The sequence below is a fragment of the Leptonychotes weddellii genome, chromosome 6 (genome assembly GCF_054177405.1).
Source record: "Leptonychotes weddellii isolate Sample4059 chromosome 6, ASM5417740v2, whole genome shotgun sequence".
In the NCBI taxonomy this organism is placed as follows: Eukaryota; Metazoa; Chordata; class Mammalia; order Carnivora; family Phocidae; genus Leptonychotes; species Leptonychotes weddellii.
In genome coordinates this window covers 106003099-106018260 of record NC_138374.1, presented here as the reverse complement: position 1 = coordinate 106018260, position 15162 = coordinate 106003099, and the positions used below count along the sequence as shown (strand labels likewise).

General features: G+C 43.6%; 1 protein-coding gene across 4 annotated transcripts in view; it reads left to right on the top strand.

The window, feature by feature from the left end:
* HHAT (hedgehog acyltransferase) overlaps window positions 1–15162 on the top strand; it is a 275981-nt gene that overhangs the window by 112761 nt on the left and 148058 nt on the right. For all 4 annotated transcript variants that reach the window (XM_081824856.1, XM_081824859.1, XM_081824858.1 and 1 more), the window contains one exon: window positions 1517–1667. In XM_081824856.1, the coding sequence (XP_081680982.1) occupies window positions 1517–1667 (151 nt within the window). The remainder of the gene's footprint in view (window positions 1–1516; window positions 1668–15162) is intronic.

Sequence of the window (15162 nt, the reverse complement as noted above, 5' to 3'; positions counted from 1 at the left end):
TTGCAAATGGCAAGATCTCATTCCTTTTGATGGCTGCATAATATTCCATTGTATATATATACCACATCTTCTTTATCCAGTCATCTGTCGATGGACATCTTGGCTCTTTCCACAGTTTGGCTATTGTGGACATTGCTGCTATAAACATCGGGGTGCACGTACCCCTTCGGATCCCTACTTTTGTATCTTTGGGGTAAATGCCCAGTAGTAGAGCCTCCATTTTTGATTGCACTTCATTAATAGGCTTTTGATTTTGACTTGTTTAGATTTAGTTCTTTTATTTCTCCAGAAAGTGTTTCTCTAGTATCTTCCATGCTTTTTTCAAGCCCAGCTAGTATCTTTATAATCGTCATTCTGAACTCTAGTTCTGACATCTTACTAATGTCTGTATTGATTAGGTCCCTGGCAGTTGGTACTGCCTCTTGTTCTTTTTTTTTTTTAAGGTGAGTTTTTCCGTCTTGTCATTTTGTCCAGAGGAGAATAGATGAATGAGAGAACAAAATGCTAACAGGGTAACAATGACCCCAGAAAAATATGCACTGGTAAGAACTCTGAAGCCCAGATGCTCTCCTCGGAAAATTCAAGATTCAGATTCTGATGATGCCACAGACTGCACCCACGCTCCACTAATCACCTTTCTGTCTCTGTTACCTTATTCTGGACTTTCATATGAATGGAATATAATATGTGATCTTTCATGACTGGCTTATTTCACTTAGCATGGTATTTCAAGATTCATCCATGTTGTAGCATTCATCCATGTCAATATTTCATTCCATTTCATGGCAGCATAATATTCCATTGTATGGATGGACCACATTTTGTTTATCTTTTGATGGATATTTGGGTTATTTCCATCTTTTGGCTGCTGTTGATAATATCACTACAAATATTTGGGTATAAGTTTCTGTGTGGGCATCTGTTCTCATTTCTCTTGGGTATATACCAAAAGTAGAATTGCCGAGTCATATGGTAACTTTAAGTTTATTCATTTCCGGAAATGCCAAGCAGTTTTCCAAAGTGGCTGCACCATTTTCCTTTCTTGCCAGCTGTGTATGACAGTTCCAATTTCTCCACATCTTCATCAACCCTTGTTGATCTGACTTTTTGAATTAGCCATACTAGTGGGTGTGAGCTCATGAGGATTTGGAAGGATTTGGAGAGGATTTTCCCTTTCTAGTAGTTTCTAAATCCATTATATATACTTATATATATAAATGTATGTAAGTATATGTAACTTAAATGCATAAATATATAAAACACTTTTAAGTGTAGTGTCTGTAAAAGTATGACTGCTAAGATGTCCTATTGCCTATCACAGTAATAAAGGATATTTCAATATTTCCTCATCCAAAATTCTTACTGCTCAAAACCAATGCGGGAAACTTTAGTAATGTGTGAGGTAAGGGAACGAAAGGGGATGGGTGGAAAAGTGGGAACAGGTGGTGTATTTTTCAGGAGCAGGAGATTGCTCCATTGCTTATCTCTGTGTCTGATGGCTCCCTCTGTCTTTCAGGAGGACTGGCGTTGGCCCACGTGCTCTTCTTCTATCTGAAGTACTTGGTGCTCTTCGGTGTCCCAGCTCTACTCATGCGCCTGGATGGACTCACGCCGCCGCCCCTCCCTCGCTGTGTGAGCACCATGTTCAGTTTCACTGGCATGTGGAGGTCAGTAGTTTGGTTTATTAAAGCCCTCTGGGGATGTCCAGTGGGAGGAGCCATGGCTTGGCGAGCGTCAAAGGGTTTGGGCCACCGTCCTTTCTCTGTCCCTCACTCAAGCCACGTTTGGCACTTGGGTTTCTTCATCTGTCTAATAGGATGACAATCTGTGCTTTCTGAACTGCTCAAAATTACTGCCAGGCTGTGAAGATATGTGAGATAAGAAAATTTCTCTCCAGGTCTTTGTACTATGCACATAGGGTGATGTGTAAATGGTTTCTTACTAACTTGGGATATGCTGCAATGTATTATTTTATTGCTCTCTGTTATTCTTGAAAATGATCTCTGTATATGTGGGACTGTCAATTAAAAACAATAGAATTAGGATAATAGCATAAGTCCCTGTTGGCATTTACTAGCTCCCAGATCTGGGACAATTTAATAAATTTCTCTAAGTTTCAGTTTTCTTCTCTCTTAAATGGCAATAATAATAGTGAGGGTGATAATACCCATATTCAGGAGTTGTTTTGAATATTAAATAAGCTGATGCATTTAAGGCATTTGGCATGTTGTAGATGTTTACAAATGTTAGCTTTTTATCCTTTTATTATTCCTATATCTCGTGCACATGGATAGACAGATGTGTTTTCTGAGTTTTCTTACTCTTCTTGATTTTGCCCCATAAATATATGGCTGGCCTGGAGCTTTTGTTCCAAAAGATCCCTCAGCCCCTCTGCTGTTTCTGCTTGTTGTTCTCCAGATGGGCTTGCTTGCTGCTGTGTGTTTCTTATCACTTCCAGTATGTAACAAGTGACAGGGCTTGCTTTTGCAGTTGCACACCTAATGGAGGAAGCTCAGCCTAGGTACCTGCACAGTGATGGGGGTCAGCATGTCTTAGACACCTCCATTTCCTCCACCCCAGCGTCAGCCCTGCTCAGAGTTGCTGTTCTGGCCCATTCACATGGCACCTTTGGCCTTATATTTCATCTCTGTAGGCAGAAGAGCCAGGACCAGGTAGAGGAAGAGCTCAGTGAATATTACCATATCTAATGTTGCTATAAAAAAGGGCTGGATAGCCTGCAACATTCTAGTTTTCCATAGCAACTCATTATAGATGGTGAATTAAAAGCCTCTGTAAATACATTTTCTTATTGGTTCAGTTTGCTTCTTGGGATTAGAAATTTCATATGGTTATTGCAAGTAATGTTAGATAATTGCTTTGATTTGTCCTTAATTACTTCATCAAATATCATAGGTTGCCTAGTTTTAATGGCAGGCTTGGAGAATGCTAGCAAAGGGGTTCTTTCTAGCCAGGGAGACACAGGGTGGTTCTTGGTTAAAAGATGAACCTGGTTGGGAGGCTCTGTTAACTTTCGACCTACTCATAAAATTAATTTACTGAGTAAATGGGTTGGGACCCAGCATGATTTGGGGTCATGTCACTGGTGACTGGTGTGCACCTAGCATGGTTCCTCTGCCTCCTTGTGAATGCTTGCCCTAATGCAGTTCTTAGGAAGCATATTCTCCTAAAAGGCTTCTCGTGTCAGTTGGTGTGATGAAAACCCATGACTCTTGGGCAGGCATGCTGGTCCCAGGCTCTTTGTCCATAGATCTCAGCCCATTGATTGTCACAGGAGGCGGTTTAGACTGTTGGCTGTATTTCACATTCAGAGTAGTTGTCGTCTTCTCCTTTACTAATTAATTATTTTTTGGTCAGTACCCTCTGTTGTCTATACACAGCAAAGGCAGAGAGAGCATATCTGCCAAGTCCTTTGTCATTTCGATTAGAACTAGACTCAGATGGTGTAGACTCCAGTTAAAGTTTTAAGACAGATGTGGGTGAGAGGGTCATAAAAGTTGCTGTGAGCTAGAAGCTCTAGGGTGAGCCCTGGGAGTGAGGCGGCCCTAGGGGAAGTGTTTACGAGAGCGTGTGACAGAATGACAAACATGGTCTTTCCTGGGGGTGACCTAGACTTTTATCCTGGCCTTTTTTTTTTTTTTTCCAGCTTACATGGGTGTAGATTTTCCCCTTCACAGTTTTTAGTTTGCTGAAGGGTTTTCCAGTTTGCCAGTTACACTTAGAAACACCTTGGTCTTTGTTGTTTGTACACAATGAGCGTTCCACATTAAGTAGTTGAATTTAGGAAGGGAGGTCAACTCTGTGCTACAGTGCACAACTTAAGGCCCCAAAGAAGTAGTTTTGAATTGAAAAAATAAAAATTACAGCTTCTCTTTTACCCTGTTTGCAGATATTCCTCCATCCTTCAGAGGAAGTTTACCATGTTCCCATTCAGGATCTGGTAGCCTGATCCTACAGCGGCCCTGGTCCCCACTCTCTAACTTTTCTCTGTGAAATGCACGTTGAGGGAAAATAAAGTTTTGAATTTGTAGTTTCTGTTTACATCTAGCTTTACATTAATAATTCTAGGTCATCTGTCGAGGTCTTGCTGCAGCCAGGGAATTGTCTCCTCTTCCTGGATATAGGTCCGGGAAGAACTGAGTCATGAACAGATGTGAAAGGGGACCGTGCCCACCCATTATTCTGAGCAGTGGCAGCCAGTCATCCAGTGACACAAAGGGAACGGCGGATGGGAAGTGGAGGGAAGAAATTTAAAAATAGTCTTCGCAGATTATCTAGTGGTTACCTGACCTTCTAGAAAGTCAACACTGAATGAGGTTTGTTTGTTTATTTATTTGAGAGAGAGTGGCAAGAGGGAGCACAAGCCAGGGGAGGGGCAGAGGGAGAAGGAGAAGCAGCTTCCCCGCTGAGCAGGGAGCCCGATGTGGGGCTCAATCCCAGGACCCGGGGATCATGACCTGAGTCGAAGGCAGATGCTTAATCGACTGAGCCACCCAGGTGCCCCCTGAGTGAGGTTTCGAACTGATGATGAGAGGTGAATTTTTAGCCTCCCATTTTGTTTTTTTTAAAATATTTATTTATTTATTTATTTGAGAGCAAGAGAGCACAAGCAGGGGGAGGGGCAGAGGGAGAGGGAGAAGCAGGCTCCCCGCTGAGCAGGGAGCCCGATGTGGGGCTCAATCCCAGGACCCGGGGATCATGACCTGAGTCGAAGGCAGATGCTTAACTGACTGAGCCACCCAGGCGCCCCTAGCCTCCCATTTTAAAGGCAGCTTACACACCTGAACACCATGCTGACTGATTGTAGCATATTTCAGTCCACTTAACAGTGAGAGAAGACTTGAAGCCAGCAGCCTACTGTATCAGAGGAATCTGAGCTCTACATCATAGAACAGATGAAATTGGCCATCAGCAGAGAGATAATGTTCCTTGACCTGCTAGTTCAAATTGGTCATGAACAATTGCTATTCACCCAGATGGCCCGGACCTGAAAGTTAGGACCTGATGGGTTTGTTTATTTATTTATTTTTTCCCTTCTAGCTCTTTTCTTTCATTTAATTCCTGCTCAGATATTTGCGTGATAACAAAACCCTAAGGAGTATGTGTATTCCCACTTGTGTGATTTTTCTGTGGCCTTATAGACCTGAGAAATTGAGAATTTTCTGCTTAATTTTTAGGTTTCATGTTTTAATTTAGGTAGGCTGAGATCTGTAATGAGCATCTTTTGCCGGGAGTCATTAAAGATGACATTGCCTGTCCGAGGTTTCAAATTAGAAGTCTGATCATGTTCCCTCTGATTTGATCTTTAGCTATGGAAGCAAAGTGTGCAAAGTGATAGAACTTTCCGTGGCGGCTGGTGAGTTATGGGTCAATTTCAGTTATCTCAGGAATCTCGCACAGCTTGCCCTCTGCCTTTCTTGAATTATGATGCTCTCAGGTCTTCATAGGCGAACTCACGCATCACAGCTTAACCCAGAGAAATTTGGGCACTGCTAGACCTTAACGTGTGGGGACATTTTGGGGTTGGGGCTGGGGAGGAGCCTGATCCTCTTCTTTCAGTGGGGAGTTGATTGCATGAACTTTTAGGTCAACAGAAGAATTTAGGGTCCTAGATGGAGAGTTGGTCCAGGCCTGTGGTAGATGATGAAAACTAGCTCTACAAACTGCTGGCTTTATATTTGTCCTGCCTCTGAATCAGGTCTGACCTCAGGCTGCAGGACAGGATGATGAGCCTGGAGTCGGTCAAGTACACACCACGTCTACCGGCACTGCTGGGGGGGCAGTGGGGGCAGCGTGAACGTAACGGGGAAAAGATTAGAACGGATGCCATTAATAAACGTTCCCTGTTTTTGCAGGCCGCCTGCTAACCAACAGCTTGCCCCTTACTAGCTGTGTGATTTGGCCAAATAATTAAAATGCTCTGGGCTAACCTTTTCATTTCTAAAGTAGACATAATAATAGCACTTGCTGCCTGGGGCGATGTGAGGGTTGATGAGCCTAGTGTTTAGTAGGTCCTCGGGAAGGGGTAGCTTCTAAGTTTTTGTTTGAAAATCTAGCAAAGCCAGAGGTGACTGTGAAATCAGCCTGTGGGAGGGTGGTGTTGGGGAAGCAGTGGGCAGTGATGAGACTGGCCGAGGAAAGGCACTAGTCCAGCTCTGAGCCTGAGATGCGACATCTGAGAGAGAAAGGCTGTGGTGGAGAAGTCACGGGCTCTGTGCCCTCGGAGGAGAGAGCTCGATCCAGTCGATTCTGCCTCAGTTTTCTCTACTGTTGAATGGAAGAAAGACTCTTATCATTAGATGATGTCTATATTCCCTTCCAGTTCTGTGTTAACATGAGCCCCAGCCACACTGGGTGGGGATGACCACCAGTCCCTGGTGGTGGAGTCCTGTCTCCTTCACTACCCATGTAATGGGGCAGAAAGTCATTTAACCTCTTTTTTTTTTTTTTTTAAGATTTTTTGTTTATTTATTTGAGAGAGAGAATGAGATAGAGAGAGAGCATGAGAGGGGGGAGGGTCAGAGGGAGAAGCAGACTCCCTGCTGAACAGGGAGCCCGATGCGGGACTCGATCCCGGGACTCCAGGATCATGACCTGAGCCGAAGGCAGTCGCTTAACTGACTGAGCCACCCAGGCGCCCCGTCATTTAACCTCTTAATGCTTCCCTTTTCTGAGGCATTAGAATAAAGCTCATCCTAGGACTTGCCTCCCCAGGTTGTCGCGAGGGGTCAGTGAGACCAGTGCTAATGCGGGAGCACAGGGCAGGCGCACTGTAGACACCACGATGTGAGCCATAATGGTAATTACAGGTGGGCAAGTGAACTTCATACCGTGTGTTTTTTTAATTTCCCAGAAAAGATAGGCCCGATAGCATGGGTGGTGGAGGGAGGTGGAAGGTGGTCTTAGAGATGGGTGGTAATATATGGAGGGCACGGATTTCAGAAGTAAAGCACGGGTCCCTGTGATCTGCACTGATCTGACCTCTCCCTCACCTTTAGAGGGTTCTTTCAGCATACAGTATCTGGCTACTAGACATTTGTGTCACCTCACATCTTGTCCTTCTGTCTTATCCCATCTCAACAGACTCAGAGAACATATTTCCTTTCCCCAACAGTTATATTTCAAAATCCCTTTACCTTTTCCTCTAAACACAGACTTCCATAAATCAGAGTGGAGTACCAAGTTGAAGCAGATTTTATGAATCATCATTACGTTTGGGTTCCTGGATTTATTTTGACTTCAAAGATAGATACTCTGCTCTGCTCTCCATTTCCTCCCTCTCTGGAGGATGTTTTCAGTGCACGTATTACTGAGCAAACTTGCAGACTGGAGGCTTTTAGAGTAAGCAGCACACTGGCCCAAGAAACACCAGGGCATCTTCTACTGGAGAGCCTTCCGGCTCTTTGAGAGCCCAGATTTGGAGCCTGACTGCGTGGCTTTGAATACTGGCTCTACTACTTATTATCCAGTGACCTCTCTGTGCCTCAGTTTCCTTCTCTGGAAAATGGAGCTGTGACTGTGCCCACCTCTGGGAGCTGACAGCCCGAGTCACACGGCGCAGGAGGCATCCATTCAGACTCTGATATGAGAGAGGAGCTGTTTGTCTTTGGGGACAGGATTTGTCTGAGGGAGGGGCTGAAAGAAGAGATCCTAATAATCCCTTGCAGTGGAAGATGAGGAACCCAGGGGCAAGACTGGGAGTGAAGCCCTTCTAGAACATGTCCTCACAATGAGTAATAGTAAGAGTAATAATAGTAATGGCAGTAACAAAACTGGCATCTGCAAGCAGCAAACACATTTCTAAGCGCTTTTATATATTTATTTAATTCTCACAAAACTCCTCTATGTAGATACTGTTATCCCCACTTTACAAATGATGGAACTGAGACATAGAGAAGTTGAGTAACCCCCCTTAAATCACATAGCCAATAGGTGGTGGGGCAGGGCTTTGAACCCAAGCACGTGGCTCTCCAGTCTGTGCTTGTGATCACTACCTTTTCCCGTCTCTCTGGAGAAACGGGCCTGAAGTGAATTCCTCCTGCAGGGTCTGGAGCGTGAGGCTTGTGTGACAGGATCTGGAACTTTGGGGGTATCTGGGAATGATGATTGCTGCTGTACTGACGCCCTAGAAAGGGAGATGGTGCAGGGAAGGGTGCGGTCAGGCAGTGGGTCGGCCTCTGTGCACCAGGGGGTGAGGAAAAAGGGAGTCACCATTTAACCCTGAGTAACTGAGTGCTGTGGGGTCAGTGGGAGTGTGTTCTCCTGTGTTATAAACAGCAATCCAGAAACAGCTGCTTGAGTGGGGGTGGGGGGTCCCCCTGGTGTCAACATAGAAACTTGACTCCATTTCTCTTGCCAGTGTCTCTTCCTGTGGAGCATGGGTGATGGCTGTCCTCCTCCCACTGTTTCTTTGTCTCACGTTGGGCTGGGTCTGATACTGTTTGCCAATAAAATTGGAGCATTGCCCCATGTCTGCCAGTCATTGTGAAACGTCCAGGTCCCCAGCACTACCTTCTTTCTTTCTTTTTTATTTTAGCACAATCTTATTTCTAATTTACACCTTCCCTTCAGCAAACTAGTGTTGTTCTTTGCTCCACCTCAGATCTGAGGATTAAATTCAAAGTGCAACCTGCTTTTACTCTTAAATGCTTATAGGTATTTTGATGTATCGGTTTTACATCTGTATGCAGTCAGATCTCTCATTCTTTGCCTGTATAGTTTCTGCCTTTGGTGATGAGCTGAGGAAGTCCATTTGAAATGTATTTATTTTTATGTAAGGAGTTATTCCTGCTTTAGGGATCCACAAGCTACTGGGACAGTTTTTCTCTAGATTCTCAAAAACCTACTTGCCATCTGACTTCATGTCATCTGACACGGTGCCTGGCACATGGTAGGCCTCAACAAACAGGTATTTCCTGAGTGAAAGATGAATGAACCCCTATGCCCCCGTACCCCTGAAGAAGAGAGAGAAGAAAAATGGACTTACGTGTGAAGTGTGGGTCTAACTTATTTCCACTGGTTAACCTGCCATCCTGACTGCATTTGTGGTGATAGAAAATGCCATCTTTTGCCATATTATTTCCTATGTTGTACCTGAGACTTTTTCTGGGCCCACCTTGTGACAGCGTGCGTTCTGGGTTCTGTGTTTCTTTACAGTGTGAATGTTTCAATCTTTTCTGTATTGAATGACTTACCATTACCATGCAAGAGGGAATTTGTGTTTCTTTATGGGGTCTGGTGAAAACAGAAGGGGGTGAATAAAGAAAACAGTTCTTCATTAGAGGCTAAAAACCAACCAACAAACTGCCACCAGCACCACAACCAAAATAGCAAAGTAAAATGGAGAGGATCTTCATTGTTTTAGGGACAGGGGAATAAGGCAGCGGCTGTCCTCTGTTCCCAGTGGGCTGGGAAGGAGTGAACCCCTGATCATGGACAGTCATTGGTGCTTGTGCAAAAGGAAACAATAAGGCTAACATTCAGAGTCCCCTGAAGAAAGTAATAGGGCTAGGTAAGTGTCACCTGGAATGGGAAAATCATGCCCAAGGGGGTTTTGAAAAACTGAACCTACAGATTTTTGTCCTTGAACCTCCTGGAACTTCCCATGCACTGCTTCTCTTCTCTGTTCTGTCTCTCTCTGTTTCATATCATGTAATGTCTCTAGACCTGGCCACGGGAGTCATTTTGGCCCAGGATTGGACTGAGCAGGACCAGCTCCATTACTCATCACATGAGGGGAAGGGAGGCCCTTGCTTCTTGAGTGAAGAAGGCTCCCAGTATCCCACATTGCCATTCTCAGTGCATGTTTACCAGGAAAGTTGGTCTAAACCGTAGTCAGTTTCCGTATTATTATTACTACTGGACTGAGGAATAGGACTCAAGTAGTGTGTAATAGAATCATCCATGAAGCTTATTAAATGGCAAACTATGAGCCCACCTCTAGATTGTGACTGAGTAGTTTGGGATAGGGCTCACTAATCTGAATTTTATCAAATGACTAACATGATTCTGCAGTCCACAGACCACACTTTGAGAAGCATTTGCTACTGTCATCATTGGCTTTCTGAAGGAGGCCAGATTCCTTGACCTAGTTCAAGGCCCTTCCTGTTCTGATCCCTGCTACTGACTTTCATTCTCTGTATTTTTTTTTTTTAAAGATTTTATTTATTTGAGAGAGAGAGGGAGAGAGAAAGCATGCACGCGCTCGAGCGGGGGGAAGGGGCAGAGGGAGAGAATCTCAAGCAGACTCCACACCGAGCATGGAGCCTAACGTGGGGCCTGATCCCACAATCCAGAGATCACTACCCAAGCTGAAATCAAGAGTCAGACACCCAACTGACCAAGCACCTGGGCACCCCTCATTCTCTGTATTTTGAGCACTTGCCATGTGACAGTCTAACAAGAAAGCACGATACTAATTTAAAGATTAATTACAGATTAAGGTAGAATTGCAGTGTGACCGATGCTATGAAGGAGAGATAGATAGTGCTATTAGGCCCTGTATGGGGGGATTGGTTTTAGTCATAAATAGCTCATTTGCTGAGGTGTGGATTGACCTGAGATCTGAAGGTTGAGTAGGAGGGGAAAGAGTATTCCAGGCAGCAGGGACAGCATGTACAAAGGCCCTGTGGTAGGAGTGAACATGGCAAGTCCTTGGCCTGAAGAAGGCCATTGTGGCTGGAGTGCAGAGTATGTGGCTGGATGAGGCTGGATACAGGTGGGATCTTCTGACAAATTATGACCTTGGAGGCTCTGGGAGGAGTCTAGTCTTTGAATAAGGACTGAAATTTGAGGACCCCAGTGCTTACAGCCTGGGTGGAAGAGTTTGAGCCTGTAAAGGAGATAAAAAAAAAAAAAAGGATTGGCTAGAGAAGGCCAACTTTTCTAGGAAAAGGAAAAGCTATGGAGTATATTTTATTTTATTTTAATTTTTTTGAAGATTTATTTATTCTCATAGGGTGGGGGGAGGTGCAGAGGGAGAGATGCAACTGTCATCATTGGCTTTCTGAAGGAGGCCAGACTCCTTGACCTAGCTCTCAAGACCCTTCCTGATCCGGTCCCTGCTACTTTCTTTCATTCTCTGTATTTTTTTTTTAAAGATATTTATTTATTTATTTAGTTAGTTAGTTAGTTATGAGAGAGAGGAGAGAGGGGCAAAGGGAGAGAACTTGAGCAGATTCCCTGCTGAGTCTGGAGCCTGATGCAGGGCTTGGTTCCACGACCCTGAGATCATGACCTGAACTGAAATCAAGAGTTGGATGCTTAACCAACTGAGCCACTCAGGCGCCCCTGGGAGTATATTTTAAAAAGAAGAGCAAAGAGAGTATTTCAAGAAAGGAAGAAATAGTCACCAGAGGTCAAGGGAGGTGAAGACTGGAAAATGCTTTTGGGTTTGGTCAATTGGAAGTCATTACTAACATTATCAAGAGCGCTTGTTTCAGTGGAGTAAGGGGCTGGGGGATAGATACGAGGGGTTTCAGTGTGAGAGGTAAGAAAACCCTTGTCTCTTACATTCCCTTCCTCCACGTCATGTTCGAGCTGTAGCGGACTGTTTGCTGTCCTCCAAGGATGTCAGCTGCTTCTTCACTTCTGCTCCTCTTCCACCCATGCTCTGTTCATTCCTACTCCCACATCTCCTACGCTCACCTCACACTGCATCTTTCTTGGGGTGCCTGTCCAGGCTCTGTAAGGTTGAGTTAGGTATCCTTCTGCAGCGCCTCTGCGGTGCTCTCTACTTTTCACTCTTACCATGGCGAGTACCAATTGGCTTTGTAATCACCTGTCAACTTGCCTGTCTCTTTTACTGGGCTGTGAGCTCCTTGAAGGCGGGGCCTGCACTGTTCCTGTTATATTGTTCATGCCTTTCGCAATACTGAGCAGTTGGTAGGCATTCAGTATATGTGGAGTGAACAATGAGAGAATGAATGAGCATATAATTCAGTGATGGTTATAATGATGCCTGTGGCAGGACCATTGGCACGTGTACTTCTCTCCTATTCAGCATACATTGTTACTGATTATATGACAAAATGTCGCTGTTAAATAGTTGGTAACACCCAGTACTGCTACACATGCTCTCAGCCATACAGGATTCTTCTCTGCCGAGGTAAAACATGTCATTGTGCCCGTCTTATCCCATGTGTGAAGAACAGAGGAATATAAAAAAATGTGAGTTTCGCTTGCCCTTAGGAGACATGTACTTATACACCGAATACATGGTAGAAGATGATGAAGCTCAAATGACTAATTTAGATAGTAAGTGCGCGCTGAGTTCAGAGGCAGGGAGACTACCTCCAGCTGGGCTCATCAAGCAAGATGTTCTGAAGGAGTTGGCGTCAAGAGTTAGGCTCATTTCTTCATTATAGTGTCTCCTATGAACCAGACACTGTTAGGTTTGGGCAACATAAAAGTGTATGTAATAAAGTCCCTAAACTGTCGGAGAAATGGGCAAAGAGTGGAGTAAGAGGACTATGCAAGTGGCCGCATATTCTAAGTATCCTGCTAGGCATTTTCCTATACATCATGTCATGGATGCCAAGTATGCAATATCCCTCTAATGCATAAAATAAATGTAACTTCTCTATTTTTTGAAGATTTTATTTATTTATTTGAGAGGGGTTGGAGAGCACAAGCAGGGAGGAGGGGCAGAGGGAGAAGCAGGCTCCCCACTGAGCAGAGAGCCTGATGCAGGACTCAATCCCAGGACGCTGAGATCATGACCTGAGCTGAAGGCAGCCCGCTTAACCAACTGAGCTGCCCAGGTGCCCCTGTAACTTCTCTATTTTAAACAGCTGATCTACTCTTCCTCATTGGGATAGCTGGGAATGGGCTCAGAAAGGGGCATTTCAATTTTAAAAGCCAATCAGTATTTATTTATTGAGTGCCTAACTATGCACCAGGCACTGTTTTAGGTCTTACATATAAAGTAGTGAGAAAACAGAAAAACATCCTGCCCTCATAGAACTTCCATAATAATAATAGTCCGCTTGAATAACTTCTATATAATACTAAATAATAATAATACAATAAGCAAGACAAGAATGTTAGAAACTCATAGCCATTACAGAGAAAAATAAATCTGGTGAAGGGGATAGGGAATGGCAGGAGTTTTAGTTGTCAATGGGGTGGACAAGGGAGGTTCACTGAAAAGGTGCCATTGGAGCAGAGACCTGAATGAGGTGAGGGAGGGGCCATGTTGGTGGCTGAGTGAAGAGTTTCCCAGCACAAAGTACTCTGAGCGCAAAGCACCCAGGCAGGAGAGTGAGCCTGGGGTGTTTAAGCTGCCAGTATGGTGAGACAGAATGAGCAAGAGTAAGGTATGGCAGCAAATGGGTGTCAAAGGAACAGGGAACCATTTTAAGGCCTTTGCCTTTTATTTTTTTATTTTTTTAAAGATTTTATTTATTTATTTGAGAGAGAGAGAATGAGAGAGAGCACAGGAGAGGGGTTAGGGTCAGAGGGAGAAGCAGACTCCCTGCTGAGCAGGGAGCCCGATGCGGGACTCGATCCAGGGACTCCAGGATCATGACCTGAGCCGAAGGCAGTCGCTTAACCAACTGAGCCACCCAGGTGCCCAGGCCTTTGCCTTTTATTTTTTGCTTTATGCTTTTTAAGCTCTGTTTATAGGCACACTCATTTAGGAGTGTTATGTCTTCTTGATGAAAAGTAACCACTTTATCATTTTATGATGATGGTCTTTATTGTTTTTGATATTCCTTGTCTGAAATTTACTTTGTCTGATATTAATATAGGGACTCTAGCTTTCTTTTGATATGTTTTCATGGCATATCTTGTTTCATCTTTTTATTTTTAACATTATAATTAAAATGAGGTTTTTGTAGACAGCATAGAGCTAAGTTATGCTTTTTGATCTAAATTGGCAATCTCTGCCATTGGGGCATTTAGACCATTTAGAGTTAATGTAATTTTTGGTAATGTAATCTTTGGTTGCATTTAAAGCTACCATCTTGATAGTTTTTTTTTTTAATCCCATTTTTTTTTTTTAAGGCCTTCATACTTATCCATCCATCCATCCATCTATCTATTGTGGTAACATATAATATAAAGTTTACTATTTTAACCATTTTTAAGTGTACAGTTCAGTGACATTGAGGGTATTTACATTATTCTACAGTCATTACCACCATCCATCTCTAGAGCTTTTTCATCTTTCCAAACAGAAACTCCATATCCATTAAATATTAACTCCTCATTCCCTCTTCTCTCCAGCCTATTTGTGCTACTATTAATTTCTTTGTGTAGATCTAAATATTCCATTTGGCATTATGCTCCCTTCTGCCTAAAGAACTTCCATAGCCTTCTCGTCTGCTGGCTAAACTTTTATGTTTTTCTGAAAATGTCTTTATTTTGCCTTTAATTTTAAAAGACATCTTTACTGGATACAGAATTCTATATTGACAGTTTCTGTTTTTCAGTATCTTAAAGATGTCTTTCCATTATCTTCTGGCTTGCATAGTTTCTGACAGGAAGCCTATGTAATTCCTCTGTATATTCTTTCTTTTTTTCCTGTAGCTGCTTTCAAGATTTTCTCTTTATCTTTGGCTTTAGCAGTTTGACTGTGACATGCCTAGGTGTATTTTTCTTTGTATTTATTTTGTTTGGAGTTCTCTGAGGCTCTTAGATCTGTGGTTTATTATCTCATTAATTTTGGAAAGTTCATGGACACTATCTCTTCAAATATTTCTTTTTTACCATCTCTTTTTCTTCTGGGACTCGAATGACACATATGTTAGACTGATGTTGTCCCACAGCTCTTTGATGCTTGGTTCTGATTTTTGCGCCCCTCTCCCCTTTTTCCCTCTTTGTGTTTCAATTTGGATACCTTATGTTGGCTTATCTTTAAGTTCATTGCTCCTTTTTTTCTGTCATGTCCAGTCTTCTTCACATCCCAACCTAAAGTTGTAAAGGAAGTTGAGGATTGACATTGGAGTTGGCCTCCCATGGAGGTCATGGTGACCTTGACAACAGCAGTCTCAGTGAAGAGGTGGGGGCAAAAGCCCCATTAAAGTGGGCTCAGAGGACAGTAGGTCTGATCTGACCCCAGGAACCGGTGTGGGGTCTAACGAGGGGAAGCTGGTGCACATGGTGTGGTTAGGGCCCAGACTTCCTCTCTTCCTGACTGGG